Source organism: Lolium rigidum, chromosome 3 (assembly GCF_022539505.1).
Source record: "Lolium rigidum isolate FL_2022 chromosome 3, APGP_CSIRO_Lrig_0.1, whole genome shotgun sequence".
NCBI classification, from domain to species: Eukaryota; Viridiplantae; Streptophyta; class Magnoliopsida; order Poales; family Poaceae; genus Lolium; species Lolium rigidum.
The window spans coordinates 349,999,456-350,015,459 of record NC_061510.1 but is presented as its reverse complement, the minus strand read 5'-3'; the positions used below and the strand labels follow the sequence as shown (position 1 = coordinate 350,015,459).

General features: G+C 42.2%; 2 protein-coding genes and 1 pseudogene across 4 annotated transcripts; all 3 read left to right on the top strand.

The window, feature by feature from the left end:
* The first annotated feature begins 3,469 nt into the window (after positions 1-3,469).
* On the top strand, positions 3,470-4,337 carry LOC124704045. Its single transcript, XM_047236284.1, has one exon. The coding sequence runs from the start codon at positions 3,495-3,497 to the stop codon at positions 4,074-4,076; it is 582 nt and encodes a 193-aa protein (XP_047092240.1). The 5' UTR covers positions 3,470-3,494; the 3' UTR covers positions 4,077-4,337.
* A 400-nt stretch (positions 4,338-4,737) lies between these two features.
* LOC124704043 (tyrosine--tRNA ligase 1, cytoplasmic-like) lies at positions 4,738-12,419 on the top strand. 3 transcript variants are annotated; one of them, XM_047236283.1, is made up of 10 exons: positions 4,738-4,784; positions 5,951-6,110; positions 7,280-7,563; positions 7,674-7,800; positions 9,017-9,128; positions 9,271-9,353; positions 10,409-10,554; positions 11,218-11,323; positions 11,911-11,972; positions 12,206-12,415. In XM_047236283.1, exons 2-10 carry the CDS (start codon positions 5,964-5,966, stop codon positions 12,222-12,224), a joined length of 1,086 nt encoding a protein of 361 aa, XP_047092239.1. In that variant the 5' UTR covers positions 4,738-4,784; positions 5,951-5,963; the 3' UTR covers positions 12,225-12,415. The 3 variants fall into 3 exon arrangements, 2 of the variants coding, with proteins under 2 accessions (XP_047092239.1, XP_047092238.1); XR_007003452.1 differs by lacking the exon at positions 4,738-4,784 and adding an exon at positions 4,791-5,234 and having other exon boundaries at positions 10,461-10,554; positions 12,206-12,419; XM_047236282.1 differs by lacking the exon at positions 4,738-4,784 and adding an exon at positions 4,791-5,234 and having other exon boundaries at positions 12,206-12,413.
* LOC124704044 lies at positions 12,304-13,083 on the top strand (annotated as a pseudogene).
* The last annotated feature ends 2,921 nt before the right edge of the window (positions 13,084-16,004 follow it).

Sequence of the window (16,004 nt, the reverse complement as noted above, 5' to 3'; positions counted from 1 at the left end):
AGAGAACACCCTCTTGCGCCAAGGTGTAGCCACACGACCTTTGTTCTTGCCACGCCCTCCTTTGGGACGGCGCGCCTGGCCAGGAGCTGGAGGCGGAGGACGATTTGGAGGTGGTGGTGGAGGGCGCTGGGGTGGGAGAGGTGGGCGATATGGCTGGGAGGTATAGGGTGTAGGTGGTGGTGCATAGTGTTGCATGGAAGGCATATAATAGTTGTGTTGTGGAGGAGGATATGGTGGGTACATATAGGGTGGTGAATTGTAGGCAGGTTGTGAAGGCTGATGGTAGGCAGGTGGAGGTGGCATATATGGCTGAGGCGTGTAGGACGCGAGGCGTGGGAGGAATATAGGGTTGTAGGTTTTGGGGTTTTGGGTGCATCTCCCGGAAATTTGAAGGAGGACGGCGAGGAGCAGCATTAATGGAGGATGTAAAGCTTCTGGAGCTCCGACCAGTAGCAAGGAGCATAGCATCGCGATCCTCATGAGATAAAAGCTGAGAACACATATCAGGAAGAGTTGTGGTGGGAACAGCACGGATAGCAGCAACAAAGGAATTGAAAGTGCCGTCAAGACCATTGAGAATATAGTCCTTGAGCTCATCATCATCAACTGGCTTGCCAGCAGCAGCAAGAGCAGAAGCAAAACCCTTCATCTTGGTCACATACTGTTGAGCAGTCATATCAAGTTTTTTTGTGTTTGTGAGATGACCCCGGAGAGTAGAAACCCGGGACTTGGATTGTGTGGAATACATCGCGTGCAGCTCACGCCACACATCAACAGCATGAGAGAGACCAAAAACGTGTGGGAGCACATCCTCAGAGAGGGAATTCACCAGATAGCATGAGAAGAGAAAATTCTCCCTGGTGAGTTTGGTTGCGGGCGGCGCACCAATGGTGGCCGTGGCGGACAGGGTCGAGGAAGACGCCATCTGCCCTGGTCCTATCGCGGCAGAGATCGTGCGCGAGGTTCTGACCCAACAGAGAGGCTGCGGGAGAGAAGGGTCCTGTAGGGTTGTGAGATCGGATCGGCGGCTGACGATCAGATCGAGTCCTGCGTGATGAACTTGCAGAAGGAGATCGAGACGGGGAATTGAAAGGCCCGGTGACGATCTACACGGTGGTCCTTGTCCTTGCCGGCGATGGCGTGATCCTGGCGGCGGGGCGGAGCTAGCACCCGCGGCGGCAGCAAGACGGGAAGAAGCCGACTCGTGATACCATGTGAAACTTCCTGGGTGGAACGATACCTTCGTCTGGTATCGATTGCATGTTAATATAGGTGAGGAAACCCCTCACGGGTGTATACAGAGTCTGATACGTATACGGTGGTGTACTACACCATTACGTATACGTATCTATATATTACATGTCTAATAAGAAGCACATCAGACAACTTATCTAAACCAGGAATTTAGGATACAGAATGCAGGTACATCATCGAGTAGTACTACTGATTAAGACCAGTATGCTAAATAAACGCCATTATGAAAGCCCAGATAACATAGCAAGAACACTTATAGTTGGCTGAAAGGTCATGTCCATTTCAGAAAGTAAATATATGTAAAAAAAAGATGGACAGCATAAATATTTGATGAAATTTGAACGCCTTAAATTACCAGGACTTGATAGAGGTGATAGGGTATTATTCAGAGTTACAACTGACCCACTAACGTAAACATTTTATTTTTCACATCTTCTAAAATTATGAAATATATTATGCCAAAAAAATACAACAGACAGGTTCCGAATCATCTCTCCTCTGTCAAGCTGTGTAAACATGCATGTTAACATTGGAGAGCCTCTCTACATAAATATGAAGCTAAGACCCTGCATCAGTAGCATTAATACATGGTTTGACAATTGTTTCACCCAATGAACAGTCAATTTCTTACGAATCAGTAGTGACATGTATGCAACTTGCACCGATTGATCAATCTACAAAATTAGGTTGTAATTTATGTGTTGTAGTTCAGGTTGCGCAGATGGCAAATATCCTTTGCTCTGGTAACAAGTTGAGAGATAATACCAAAATCTCATGCATGGACAGGCTCAGCTATTGTCAGAAGCTATTAAAATCCACTTGTAAGCACACTAAAAAATCATCTCTACTCTGTCAAAAGAATACTACAAAAACAACAAAAACATAGACATGTTCCGAATCATCTCTCCTCTGTCAAGCTGTGTAAACATGCATCTTATCATTGGAGAACCTCTCTAAACAAATATGAAGCTAAGACCCTGCATCGGTAGCATTAATACACGGTTTGCCCTTTATGCATGACAATCATGCTTTCATCAAATGAACAGTCAATTTCTTACCAATCAGTAGCGACATGTATGCAAGTTGCACCATCAATTTATAAAACTAGGTTGTAATTTATGTGATGTAATTCAGGTTGCTCAGATGGCAAATGTCCTTGTGCTCTGATAATAAGTTGAGAGATAATACCAAAATCTCATGCATGATCAGTTCAAGTTTCAGCTGGGAAAAGCCAAGCTGTTGGAGTGAAAACTTGCAGGCATAACCGAGAACCAAGACAAGCACTAAATCTCTCAATACTTGCTTCAGAATTCAGACAGAACCAATTACACATTATTACCAATCTCGCAACAATTGCTACGCAAGGGGTTATTGCTTGAAATGGACAGGCTAAGCCATTGTCAAAAGCTATTAAAATCCACTATGTATGCACACTAACAAATCAAGTGCCTAAATGCTAAGTTCCAGTTGTGCATTTCTAAATGCAGCCACCCGATATAAGTGACTAACACTGAAAGTAGCAATCGTGCCATATTCCCAAGTAGTGGATTACTTCTTGTTTTTAGGGCTGCTGCGACCCGCTGGGCATAGAGGTATATTCAGATCAGCAAAAATCATGCATGAATTAAAATAGTTACCATCTGGAACAGATGATTACAATGCTAGAAACAAATCAATATGCTCGCAGAAAAGCACCTCTCTTCCATCCACCTTTCTTGCACTCTGTATCCACCCTCAATCAAACTGAAGGCTGGTAGGGAAACTTTCTTGCACTCTGTATCCACCCTCAATCAAACTGAAGGCTGGTAGGGAAAAAAAAGAAAAAAACTGTATCCAGGTATTTCAAGGCATTTCCCAATTTCTATATTTTTATTTTAGATATTAAGTTAGTAAAAAGGGTGTGCCTATGTCTCAGTTGACTGAGATTTTCTTAAGTCTCAGTCAACTCACAAAAGTGCAACTGCTGTTCAAAGAAAAGTGCAACTCGGTTCAGTTGCACATTTCTATCAGAAAAGTGCAATCTCAAAGCACATTTTTATAAGTGATTTTGACTTAAAAAAATCTCAGTTGACTGAGATATAGCAAAACCGTAGTAAAAAACCCTGTGTCAGGGCAAAAACCCTGTGTTGACACGCTTTATCCCTTGCTAGTTTACTTTGTACCACTACCAGCTCAAGTCACGCGCTCACCCACCAGCCCGCTGTCCAATCCCCAAACGCCCAGATCCTCCTAACCAAGCCATGGAGCACGGCGACACTGCCGCCGGCAGCGGCGGCGGCCGGGGAACAAGCATCCAGGTAACGGCCCTAGACGGCATCGTGAACGTGAACTCCCTCTTCACGCTCGCCGCCTTCCTCGGCCTGGCCTGGCGCCCCTCCTCCGACGGGCCCGGCCTCGCCGACGGCGCCGACCGCCTGGGCGCCTGCGCCGCGGGGGACCGCATCGAGTCCGACCTCGTCACCTTCCACGTCCTCGCCTTCGCCTGCTTCCTCTTCTCCAGCCTCGTCGCGCTCTGCCTCAAGCAGATCGTCCGCACCTTCCCGCACTACCGGCACGCCGCCGCCGGATCCGCCGTCAGCTGGACCGCCAAGATCAACCGGGCGGCGCTCCGGGTGGGGATTCTGTCCTCGGCGGTGGGCTCCGTGTGCGGCTGTGGGTTCCTCATGATGGCCCTCGTCAACGTGGTGCAGGTCAAGCTCGGCCGCCTTGGGTGCGGCGCCGGCGGCTCCGCGGCCTGGGGCGCCGTCATCCCGCTCGTCACGCTCGTGCCCACCGCCATGCTCATCTACATTGGCATCGTCTTCTACGCCTTCACCCGCTAACTAGAATCGGATCCAGTAGCTCTGTAGCTGTAGCTCCACCTACACCTACCTACACTTGATGCTTCTGCTGAATTTTGGTATGCTGAGATTATGTGTCCGTGCGATGAGAGTGCAGTAAGAGATTCCTCTGAATGTGTATCAGCATGTATATATGCGTGTCTTGTTGTTGTGTTACTAGTACTTTTAGCACAGCCTAATTGTCTTCCATGGCTTTGTTTGTTTGTTTGTCAAATCAATGTTTGTCTGCAAGTTCCAACCTACATATGTCAATCTTGGCAACTGTCTACATGGAGCTTTCGTCTACTCTGCACATTGTCGTCTCGTACGAGGGTAACTGCACCGTAAATTCCTCAAGTTTCTGCAATATTATCAGCATTGAAGAAATAGAAAAGAAAGTTCATGCAGGAGGGACAGAAGCCAACTCCCCTGCGTACATGCTTCTGTATCAGCGATCTTCTAGCCCCTACATGCCTGGTGTCTGCTTGAATTTGAAATTGAAAACGATATCCTGGCACTTTCTGATATTATTCAATTCAGACAATTGCTAGCATTTCTTTCTGATGCTGATATTTACTTAATTTTGTGAAATAGTTAAGAGAAGTTATGTAAATTGTGTTTAAAAAGTGAAAGAAGAAAAACTAGGAATAGGAAGGCGACCGCCGGAGGAGGGAGACGGGAAGGAGGGACTTGACGGCGGCGCGCGCGCAGGCGAGTGCTCTCCGCCCATCTTCCTCCCCTAACTCTTCTCTCTCCCGTCCCATGGATCTTTCCCCTTCGCCACCTCGTACCCATCTTTCCTCTCGCCCCAAAACTCTCCGATTCAGAGAAGCTCCGATGGAGGCCCGCCTTCTCTGACTCTTCTTCCCCCAACTCCCTTCAGTGCTGCAGCCAACCCTAAACAAATTCAGTGCTGCAGGATCCGCCTTCAGTGCTGCAGCCTTACCCGTGTCCAATCACGACTCCTCCTCGACTTCGTACCCGAATCAAATTCCCTTTCCTTGCCCTGCAGAAGCACCATATAGCCTACACCCCTAACCCGCCTTTATCCAAGTTCCGAGACTTATTAGCCGCCGCTGCCTTCTAAACTCGTCTTCCGTGAGCCTCACGATTCTGCCTGCCGGTGACAACCAGATTTTACCTGCAGAATAGCAACAGCAGGTAAGTAAATCGATCTGGGGTCTCCAAATCTTCCATGCCGTTTCTCTGTTCTTCAGGCTGCGGACGTTTAGTTTCCTTTTGCCAGCCGATTCTTGTTTCTGCTGTCACTGGGGTTGTCTGGTTTTCCCAGTGTGATCAGCAATAATAAATTTTCAGCACAAACTTTTGTCAAGTGTCTTATGTTCTTGCACTAATTTCAGGTAAGGTTGCAAACCAGTCAAGTTCAGAACTAATAATAATAATCATCTAAGTCGGGTTCAAGGTTGAGCTGTAGAGTTGTCTCATACCCAGCTTGTCATGATCCCGAGCCAAATAAAAAAAAAAATGACAATTTCTATATACTACTTGTTGCAAGGCAATTTATTTCAACTAATTTGACCATGACAAGGTCAATCTTTCCAACTTGTTTGACAATAACCACATCCACATCACTGGAAAACATAGAACTATACGAAAAACCAGTCCAAAAAGACATGTTTTTGTGTTTATCAAGTTAAACAATATTACAATAAACTAGATCAAGTATTTTAAAACGTCATAATATAAACACAAACGAAAGGTCTACGGGTAGGGGGGGGGGGGGGGGGATAAAGCCCTGGTATTTTCTACTCATACTGATATATATTTTACTATTACCATGGTAAGAGCACCTTCGAAGAACTAATGTTGGACTAAGAATTCGGGTGAATGATCTATGGATTTGAATTTGTGTGTAGGAATACTGTCGGGATGAGTTTGGATGAGAGGTTTGCAATAATTAGGAGCATAGGCTTGGAGAGCATTGACGAGGATGATGTTAGGAGGCTACTCGGCAAGAAGGTTGCTCCAGTTTGCTATGTTTGGTGCGATCCCTCCCCTTCGGTACATATCGCACAGGTATGGTAACAGAAGTTTTACTTTATCTTCCATGCTGCTACTATAAACTTCTCAAAATATTGGTGCAGTTTTTCTAAGAAATTATATCAGAATATTTGTATCGTAGTGTTTGTAAACAATGGCCACATCGTGCTATCTCACTGCTTTCTTCTCAGTACAAAATGACACATTTGGTTGCCTGTTTGAGGGGGAGAAGAGGATGTCAGAATTATTATGTTGCACAATTTGGATAATTTTCCGAAGTTTTGCCTACATGGCATCACATCTTGTCCCCAATTTCCTTGTCTGCCAAATTGTAACTCTCAGATGTGTAAACAAATGTGTGGGAAAATAATTCAGATAAGCATAAGATAGGAGTCTTACTTGTGTAATCACATGGATTTAAATGAATGGAGCTGAAGATGTTCGATGGGAACATGTGATGTGCTATAAGATAAGTACTTTGTAGAAACTTAATTTTGGGCAAGTGACTGAGGCACTAGCAACATGTTTGTCAGTGCCAAGTTTAGGGTATTGTCATTTGCATGGGGAGAGGAGGCCTTGTATTATTTGTAATTGTAGATTCTTGCTATGAGGTACATGTTAATGATGTGCTATATACAGTAATTGTCTACCAGTCATTTATGCACAGTCCGGACTTTAATTATATTAAGGAGTATTAGTATTGGTATAGGTCTCTATGAGTCCGTATTTGTCTAGTTTTACTACTCTTGTGCCTCAAGTCTTGTAGTATATTGTGGCCTTTTGCCCCCCGGTAATACAAGTTGCTGTTTGTCTAACATGGTATCAGAGCCCGGTTAGGGTTTCCGCACGTCACAACTTCCGTGCTGCAATTTTTTTCTTTTCCCGTCTCGTCGTTCATCGACCGCTCCGACGCCGCTGCGTCTGTCTACCTGCACCTGCGTGTGCTGCTCGTCTGTCGACTGTTGCTCGCGATGGATCTCCCTATGAGTCTGTATCTGTCTAGGTTTCCTATTCTTGTGCCTCAAGTCTTTTGTACTATATATTGTGGCTTTTGGCACCCTGGTAATCCAAGTTGCTTTTTGTCTAACAAATTATATTTGATATTTTACTTCACTTGTAATAGCAGTTCTGAATGGGGGTCTTTACTGTTCACATACAAATTATATTTGTGCAACGATTTACATTTATCTGTTATCGTCTTGCAGGGGATCATGATGGTGGTCAATGTTAGGAAGATGGTTAAAGCTGGTTGCAGAGTTAAAATCTTGATAGCAGATTGGTTTGCTCGTATGCAGCACAAATTCGATGGTGATCTAACCAAAATTCGAACTTTTGGACTTTACATGATTGAGATATGGAAAGCAGCTGGCTTGGACCTTAACGGGGTCGAGTTCATATGGTTGTCCGATGAAATAAATAGCCATTCAGATGAATACTGGGCACTTGCCATGGATATTTTCAAAAATAATACTTTGAGGAAGATAGTAAGGTATTCCTAAATTTACACTTTTCCAAGTTTCATTTCATTTACAAACCCTATGAGTATTATGTTATCAGATCATTTGTTGGAACAAGCAAGTTAAGTTGTTTAAGAAACAGGTGCTGTGGAATTGTGGATCGATTCATGCTTAACAGAAGTATTATTGGTTCATATGACCCCAAAAGTGTGACGGCTTCAACGCTCTTTACCCCTTGCGTGCACTGTGCTTGTATATTATTGCAAAAGGTTGGTTATAGTATACTAACATGCTGATCGTATGTTGTTAATTTCAGTAACATTTGCACTATATCAGCTTCATTGAACTTTAATTTTCACAATTATTATGAAAATAGTTTAAGAAATGAGGCAATGTTATAGCAACAAAATATGCTTCCAATACAATTGCAGCATTAGGGCCATAAATTTCAAAAGTACTGTTTGCTAGATTCAGCGTAGCCTAGGTTAGCTAACCTTAACCTGGCGTGGTTAGCTTAACCCTGATAATGTGTTTAGCTACAGAGCCGATTAGCCAAAATTACTACTTAATCCCTCCCTAAATAAATAGTAGAAATAAATGTGCTGCCTTGCCCTTAGTCCCTCCGTCCCAAAATATAAGGCGCCCTTAAATTTCGCAGGTGACAACTTATAACTTTGACTATAATTTGTACTTATAATATGCCCGCAAATTTGATATAAATATATATGAAACGAAAGAGATTTGCAAGACAAATGCAACGATACAATTTATACATTCTAAAACCATAAAATTTTGTATATATTAGTGGTCAAATTTGTGCATCAAAGGCCGTGCACAAAAAACCGTGCCTTATATTTTGGGACGAGGGACTATTTATTATTTTAAACTCTGACCGTGTTAATTTAATCCTGCCTAACCTAAGGGCGTTTAGCAGGTTATGCTACTGGTCTTGGAACTTGGCAGACTTGTGAAGTTGTACAGCTCAATTTTCTTATATTGTTTAGGCAGCCATGCATGCCAAGGTTGCAGCGAGCTGCTTAGGTGGTACGGTTTGCACCTAGATTGTCTGACTTAAGCAGCGCAATGTACCTACACGTGGCGATTTATCTACTGCCAACACTGCCAAGTTCGTAGATGCTTACTGCATCACTTTACTCATTTTATAACCATTTTATAGGCCAAAAATGGGTTATGCAGACCTAAACTTGTATTATGTTAACATTTATTCATTTTACTCTCATTTGTCCAAACTCCAAAGGGATTAAAAAATTCACCTTCTTGTGTAAGTATCGTTTTTCTTATATTCCCATGTTTCGTAATCAGCGTTGTTTTAACAAAGTTGTCATGGATGAACCATGTTTTGCTTTAAAATCAAGGAACATATTATATTGGGATAACTACCCAAATACAGAGGATGCCTTTGGTAGTGTAATGAAGAATATTTCTATTATGCCTGTAATAAAAACTTTTCTATTAATATTTCAGGCAGACATATGGCTATTGTCGATGGATCATGAAGAGGATCTTCACGACAAGCTAATTAGACAGTACTGCAAAGGCATGCAGCATGAAACTAGACCTATTATTCTGTCACATAGTATCCTTATTCAGCCTTTAGTTTTCTTTTGCATGTGCATGTACTACTCCCTTGGAAATGAACTAGAACCACGACACTTATTATGGACCAGAGGGAGTACTTCTTTTTCATGTCACACATGTATCCTTGACTTGGTGTACAGATAAGCTTCCCAATTTAATAGAACACCCTGAATTTGCTAAGAATGGAGATCCATCTTGGGCTATCTTCATTGAAGATCGGGAGGTACTTTTCCGCATGCCAGATGGTTCCTGTTGTGCTAATTCTAGTTTTATTTGTCCTGAGTACAGTTTTGCATTCTCAAGCTAGTTATCCCCATGCCTTTCAATGAAAGGAAAATGATTATCACAAACAGTCAAAGGTCCTATCAAGTTTCCTGTTGAGCTAGTACCTTTGTTTCCCGGAGGAGTTACTACAGTTTTTTCTGAAGTTTAACATTATCTTCTATACCTGTAAATGTTTCGAATTAACAATGTCACTATTTATTCTGTCAAGACTGGAGAGTGCTACTCAATAAGATTCGTTTTATGTTGTAAACTTATTTAATACTAAAAAGAACAAAAGTGGAGAAACATCAAAATTTAATCAAGATATCAAAATCTAAAAAATGAAGAAAACTGTAGGTAAAGTAAAGTAGAATCTGAAGCTATTTTAATAGACGGTTTTTTTACTATCAGTCTTGACTTTCCAGTTTGAATCGGTTATGTAGTCCCAGAATTCACATTTTTGCCTAGTAATTTTACTTGAAGTTCAGTTCTGAATTAACTGAAAAGTAAAGCTGTCCTCAACAACGTCAACCACACGCCATACAAAATAATGGATACTCAAATTCATAAACAACTTTGGATGTCACTTAAGCACTTCATATTGGATCAAGTACATCAGCCTTCTCATTTAATTAAATCGCAAAGCATTGCGCATCCTACCGATCTTTTTTCCTATACTAAAACTGAAAAAATTGTGCTTCTACTACTGTTGACCCATTTCATTGAAAAAAGGGGCTTGATTGAAATAAAGCATCCAAAATTGGTGTCTTGCTTTTCTTCAAGATTATGACCATTACGTTTTTGGTCCAACATGTGGTTCAATAGTTAGCCTACATGAGTCTTGAAGTTGGTTTGCTTTGTTTAGCAACTCTGGTGTCCTGAAAGTGGATTTTGTTATTGCCATTCAGTGTAACATTACTAGAGATATGACATATGCTGCACTTTATGGATCTTTGATATTTGGATGCATTTTTAGGGCAGTTGTGAGTTTGCCATCTAACATCTCTGTTTCAGGATTATTTGAGTTACAAACTAAGCAGAGCTTTCTGTCCTGCGAAAGTTGCAGAAGGCAACCCATGTCTGGAGTACATCAAATATATTGTGTTTCCATGGTGTGGATACTTTGAGGTACCCAGGAAGGAAGAGGACGGTGGTAGCAGGTAAAATTTCTCTCTGAACAATGTTAACCGGTACTGCGTGTTTACATCTTTTTGAAAGGGTACATGTATAGGTTATAGATGTGATGAAGTATGTGCAAGTACGAAGGACTTGGATCATTTGTCAGTAACTAGTTAGTACATATTTGTTAGAATGAGAGCTTTCTTCTTCCTTTGATGTGGTTACTAAATACTCCCTTTCTCAAATTATAAGATGTTCTTTGCCATAAGTAAAATTTCTTTCAGTTTGACAAAATCTATCAAAATATATACCAATATCTACAGTAGTACATAAGTATATTTTGAAGCTATACTTTCATGGTAGATTTAATGAAACTAATATAGTGTTGTAGATGTTGTTACCTTTAGATTATACTGTATAAGCTTGGTCAAACTTAAGGAAGTTTGACTTAGGACAAAGCTCAAACATGTTATAATTTGAGATGGAGGCGGTAGCACTTTTACATGTTTGCTCCTAAACCAGTTCATCTGTACAATATACAATTATACGTCTGAGTCATTCTGCATTTGGTAGCCAAGCAAGCGGAACTAAACAAATAATCATCCATGGGATAATTATGTACCAACAAGTTTCTGATCAGCGGCTGGGCAGTACAAAATGATTGCTAGAATTCATCTTGATGCAACTTGTTTATCTATGTGTAGGAAGTTTCAGAACATGGAAGAGCTTATCGTTGATTATGAAAGTGGTGCTCTGGATGCCGCTGAGGTGAGGCTGGCCCTTGCAGAAGCACTAAATAAGATTCTGAAGGTAATCTTTTCTTGCTACATCCATCCCCTAATATCCCCCGAAGGAAAAAACTAGACCTATCCTTTTAGTAGAAATTACTCGTAAAAAATGTGAATTCTGGGGCTACATAACCCGAATTCTAGCCCTTCTTTGTTGTCACTGCAGCAAGACATTTGGTGAACTAATCTGTCACGTTGTCAATGTTCAACTGGATCTTGTTATGTTACGCTCCTACCAATGGGTTGTACAACCATGATGTCCACTGCACATATGTACATTTCAGAACATGCTGAAGAAAATGTTACGTATCTTATGTGCGCAAATAAAATTGTGTGTTAAAATGTGATCTCATGCATATTGTACAGATAGGCAAAAGATAGCACCATCTGTGTTATGATTACTATGAGTATAGAATTTGAATTGGATAAATAGTTTTACCAAATGGTTGTAGATCCAGTGGCTAGATATGGTTTTCATGTTTTGTGCATTGTTTAACTTTTGCAACCATTTTTTTTGCTTTGAACATTGTGCTACTTTCAATTGAGACCGCTTTGGCCGATTTCGTATTGGAAATAAATTTTCTAACAACCGATTTCTGTTGTTTCAAGCCTGTATATGACCACTTTGCAAACAACAGTGAAGCCAAAGATCTGGAGGATGAGGCTCTGTGGTATGTCACTAATTATATACTCAATTTGTTCAACTTGAAAAATATCAACTTGAATTAATAACTTGGCTGTTGCCTCCCTACATTTTGTATTTGACCATATTCCGCATTTTCTTGAGCTCTTCTAGGAACTGATTTACAATGTCCTGAACTGTAGAATTTTCCGGATTTCTTTTATCTGTTGCTGCATCGACATTTCTATATTTCTTACAAATTTTTTAAAACTTTACCTGCAGGAATATCCGTCATTACTAGGAAGTAAAGGAGGAAAATGATGAGTTCAAGGAAATTGTAGTGAAGATCTGTAAGGGCGATTACGTGATGTTGAATACACATGAAAGGTTCAAGTCATATGCTCTCACGCGCTCACCCACCAGCCGACAGCCTCTGCCCGATCCCCAAACGCCCAGATCCTCCCAACCAAGCCATGGAACATGGCGACACTGCCGCCGGCAGTGGCGGCGGTCGGGGAACAAGCATCCAGGTCACTGCCCTAGACGGCATCGTGAACGTGAACTCCCTCTTCACCCTCGCCGCCTTCCTCGGCCTGGCCTGGCGCCCCTCCTCCGACGGGCCCGGCCTCGCCGACGGCACCAACCGCCTGGGCACCTGCGCCGCGGGGGACCGCATCGAGTCCGACCTCGTCACCTTCCACGTCCTCGCCTTCTGCTGCTTCCTCTTCTCCAGCCTCGTCGCGCTCTGCCGCAAGCAGATCGTCCGCACCTTCCCGCACTACCGCCCCCCCCCACACCGCCGCCGGATCCGCCGTCAGCTGGACCGCGAAGATCAACCGGGCAGCGCTCCGGATCCGTCACGCTCGTGCCCACCGCCATGCTCATCTACATTGGCATCACGCTCGTGCCCACCGCCATGCTCATCTACATTGGCATCGTCTTCTACGCCTTCGGATCGAGTAGCTCTGTAGCTGTAGGCTGTAGCTCCAACCTACACTTCATGCTTCTGCCGTGCTGAGATTGTGCGTCTGTGCGATGACAGTGCGGTAAGATTGCAACTGAGATGCCTCTGAGTGTGTATCAGCATGTCTACGGGTGTCTTATTCTTGTGTTACTAGTACTTTTTTTGAACTGTGTTACTAGTACTTAGCACTGCCTAATTATCTTGGGTGCCTTTGTTTGTTTGTCTGTCAAATCGATGTTTATCTGGAAGTTCCACCTACATATGTGATATGTCAATCTTCGCAACTGTCTCCATTTTACTTTCGTCTACTCTGCACATGGTCGTGCGAGGGAAATAGAAAAGAAAATTCATGCACGTACTCATCCATGGCAGTCAGGTGCTGATGAATGTTGTTTTCAGAAGACAGGATAATGTTTTAAAAAAACTGGTTCGTTGTCAAAACTGGTTACGTTAATGGAGAAGAAATTTTGGCCGCTTGCATCCCTAGGCGCTAGTCAAAACTGAGTAGTTTGTACTCAGTCCAAGATGTTACGACCTGCTAATTCATGTATTGCTGCTTGCTAGTATAGTATAGGACAGAGAGTAGGCATCAAGCTTCAGTTGTAAAAAAATATCTTGGAACGGTGAGAGTATTTGAAAAGCCCTAGCAGGTGTCAATTAGAAGCTGTACGCAAACCAGCATAACCATCAGATTCAACTACCCAAAACAAATTCAAAATGGTGAAATCTTGTACAGGAACATCAGACAATTCAATGTCTTCTGATCGCTAGCTGGAGCCACAAGTCACGGCATGCATCACTAAGCACTTGGACAGTTGGACAAGCTCCAAGTTCAACAGTTAAACTATGCAGATCGCATGCAGCAGCATCAATGTGGATGGTAACAGCGGAAATAACAGATCAATGGTTCGCATAAGCATACATCTTCCTGTCATGGAATGAAGTGAAGGGACCTCTGAAAAAGAACTCACCATGAAAAATACAGACGCTGTGCACCTCATTGACAGCCACTCATTCTGGCCCAGTCCACAAACTGCATTCCTCCACAGACATTATTTGCAAAGCGCACAACGACAGTGAAGGCCAAAGAGGCAGCTGGAAATCTGGGACCCACTTCCCAAGAGGTGAAGCCTCAACCAAGCGGTCAAGTCCTGATAACGCGAGTTGGCGAGACACCAAGGAACACACCTGAAACAACCAGGAAGATTATACTTAGTGAGCTTCCTTAGATGCAATTCGGCACATGGAAGTATATTTGAGAAATAAATAGGTATAATTATTTGGCAATCAGAAGTATTTTACTGCCAAATTGTATTGCTCAGTAAGCACATGCCGATATGTATTGTCAAGCTCAGTTGTTGCTACCATAACTACCATGACTTTAAGCAGTGAAAACATCTAACTATCAAACCGTAAACATATCATATATTGTACCCTCACATCATGTGTTCAAGATCGTTCATAAAAACAAGCACATCAAATAATTATGTATCTTATTTGTACAACTATGGTAAGAGATTTCTCGCAAAAAAAAAAAAACTATGGTAAGAGATGCTCGAATTTAAAAATGATATATAATCGGCTTTGAAGATTCAAAATCACCTATTGGCAGTACAAATAAGCCCACAACTCGAGAAGTGCATAGGATTTATCTAGATAAAAAGCTATCCAACTCTTTACTTAATCGTCCTTTTCACCCAAAAAAAATGCCTCGATTTAGAACATGGTTATAAGCACGAAATCTTTGTGATTTATTAACATTATTATACCGCTGATCATCTATTTATACAAATACATCATGTATAGAACTTCTTTATTTTGAGCATATATCACAGTCGTAGAGAAACATAAATCTTTCATATACACTTCACAAATTTTAAGGCAAAAAAACCACATAAACCGTGAGCGATGGTCACTCGACTACTTAAACCACTCAAGTATAAAACAGGATCTCCTACCACCAAACTGTAGAAAACCTTCAAATTACTCCCTGAGGTCGTTTTGAGAGCGGTTTTGTCATGTGGCAAGTGGCAACTGACATAGTATATAACGTGGAGAGTCAGGTAACTCAGCAAATAGATAAAATAAATTAGTAAGTCTCTTCTCCCTCACTACCTCCATTGACTCCTACTGCGGTAACACCTTCCTCCAACTTCGGAGGTGCCATCCGCTCTATAAACTCATGCACCCCAGCCCTTTCCATGGCCTCCGATGCCACCCTTCAATACAAATGCAGTGGAGGCAACTGTTGATTTTTTTACATTCATGCTATTATTTCGCTGATGACTGGGATACTAATATATAAATAACTCGTACGTTTACATCTGTTGTCGAGATAAGTTCTTAGACGATCAAACACAAGGCCAACAAGCTCAGCAGCAGGAAAATAACGGAAATATAGTGGGGAGTAACGAGAAGACATGCGGACAGCAACAGCCCTGCTGAGTGGGGTGACGAGAGGAGATAGGGTCGGCAGGGATCCATGGATGAGCGGCAGAGCAGGACTGCAGGAGAGGGTTGGACGATATAGCCGGTAAGAGATGAGGACAACGTGGTCGGAGCTGCCACATGGCCATGGCCAGTGCAGAGTCATCGAGCACTTCATCAGTTACAAAATAACCTCAGCGGCTTATTCGAACGGTTTTGGCTAGATTGGCAAGTACGATGCCAAATTTTGAACTTGACGGGGTTATAAGTAGTCAAGTGATAAAACCTCTGTGGATTTTTTTAAAATATTTTTATATATAGCCTCGCTAAGGCAAAACATCTTGTCACTTACCGCACAAAGCAGAAGTTTTTAGAAGGGGTGGAACAGGTACATCATGCTCAGACTCCTTTAAAGATATTACAGAGTTCTGAGGTGCATAGATAATACAGAAACAAAATGTGGACATATTGCATTAAGTTTCTCAAGAGAGTACTCATCAGAAAATAATAGTAAAAAAGGCACTGTGTGTTGTTGTAGATAAAATAAAATTATATCGTGCACATAAGTACATTAGAAATCAGAACTTGGATTAAAAAAACAGTTTGTTGGCCTCGTGTTTGATCGTCTAATAACTTATCTCAACAACAGATGCAAACATACAAGTTATTCATATATTAGTAACCCAGTCA

Excerpts from the sequence above, each read along its gene's own strand:
- LOC124704045 (XM_047236284.1), top strand. The coding sequence starts at position 3,495 with ATGGAGCACGGCGACACTGCCGCCGGCAGCGGCGGCGGCCGGGGAACA.
- LOC124704043 (XM_047236283.1), top strand. The coding sequence starts at position 5,964 with ATGAGTTTGGATGAGAGGTTTGCAATAATTAGGAGCATAGGCTTGGAG. Across the intron at positions 6,111-7,279 it reads CTTCGGTACATATCGCACAG|GGGATCATGATGGTGGTCAA; the intron begins GTATGGTAACAG and ends ATCGTCTTGCAG. Across the intron at positions 7,801-9,016 it reads CTTGTATATTATTGCAAAAG|GCAGACATATGGCTATTGTC; the intron begins GTTGGTTATAGT and ends TTAATATTTCAG.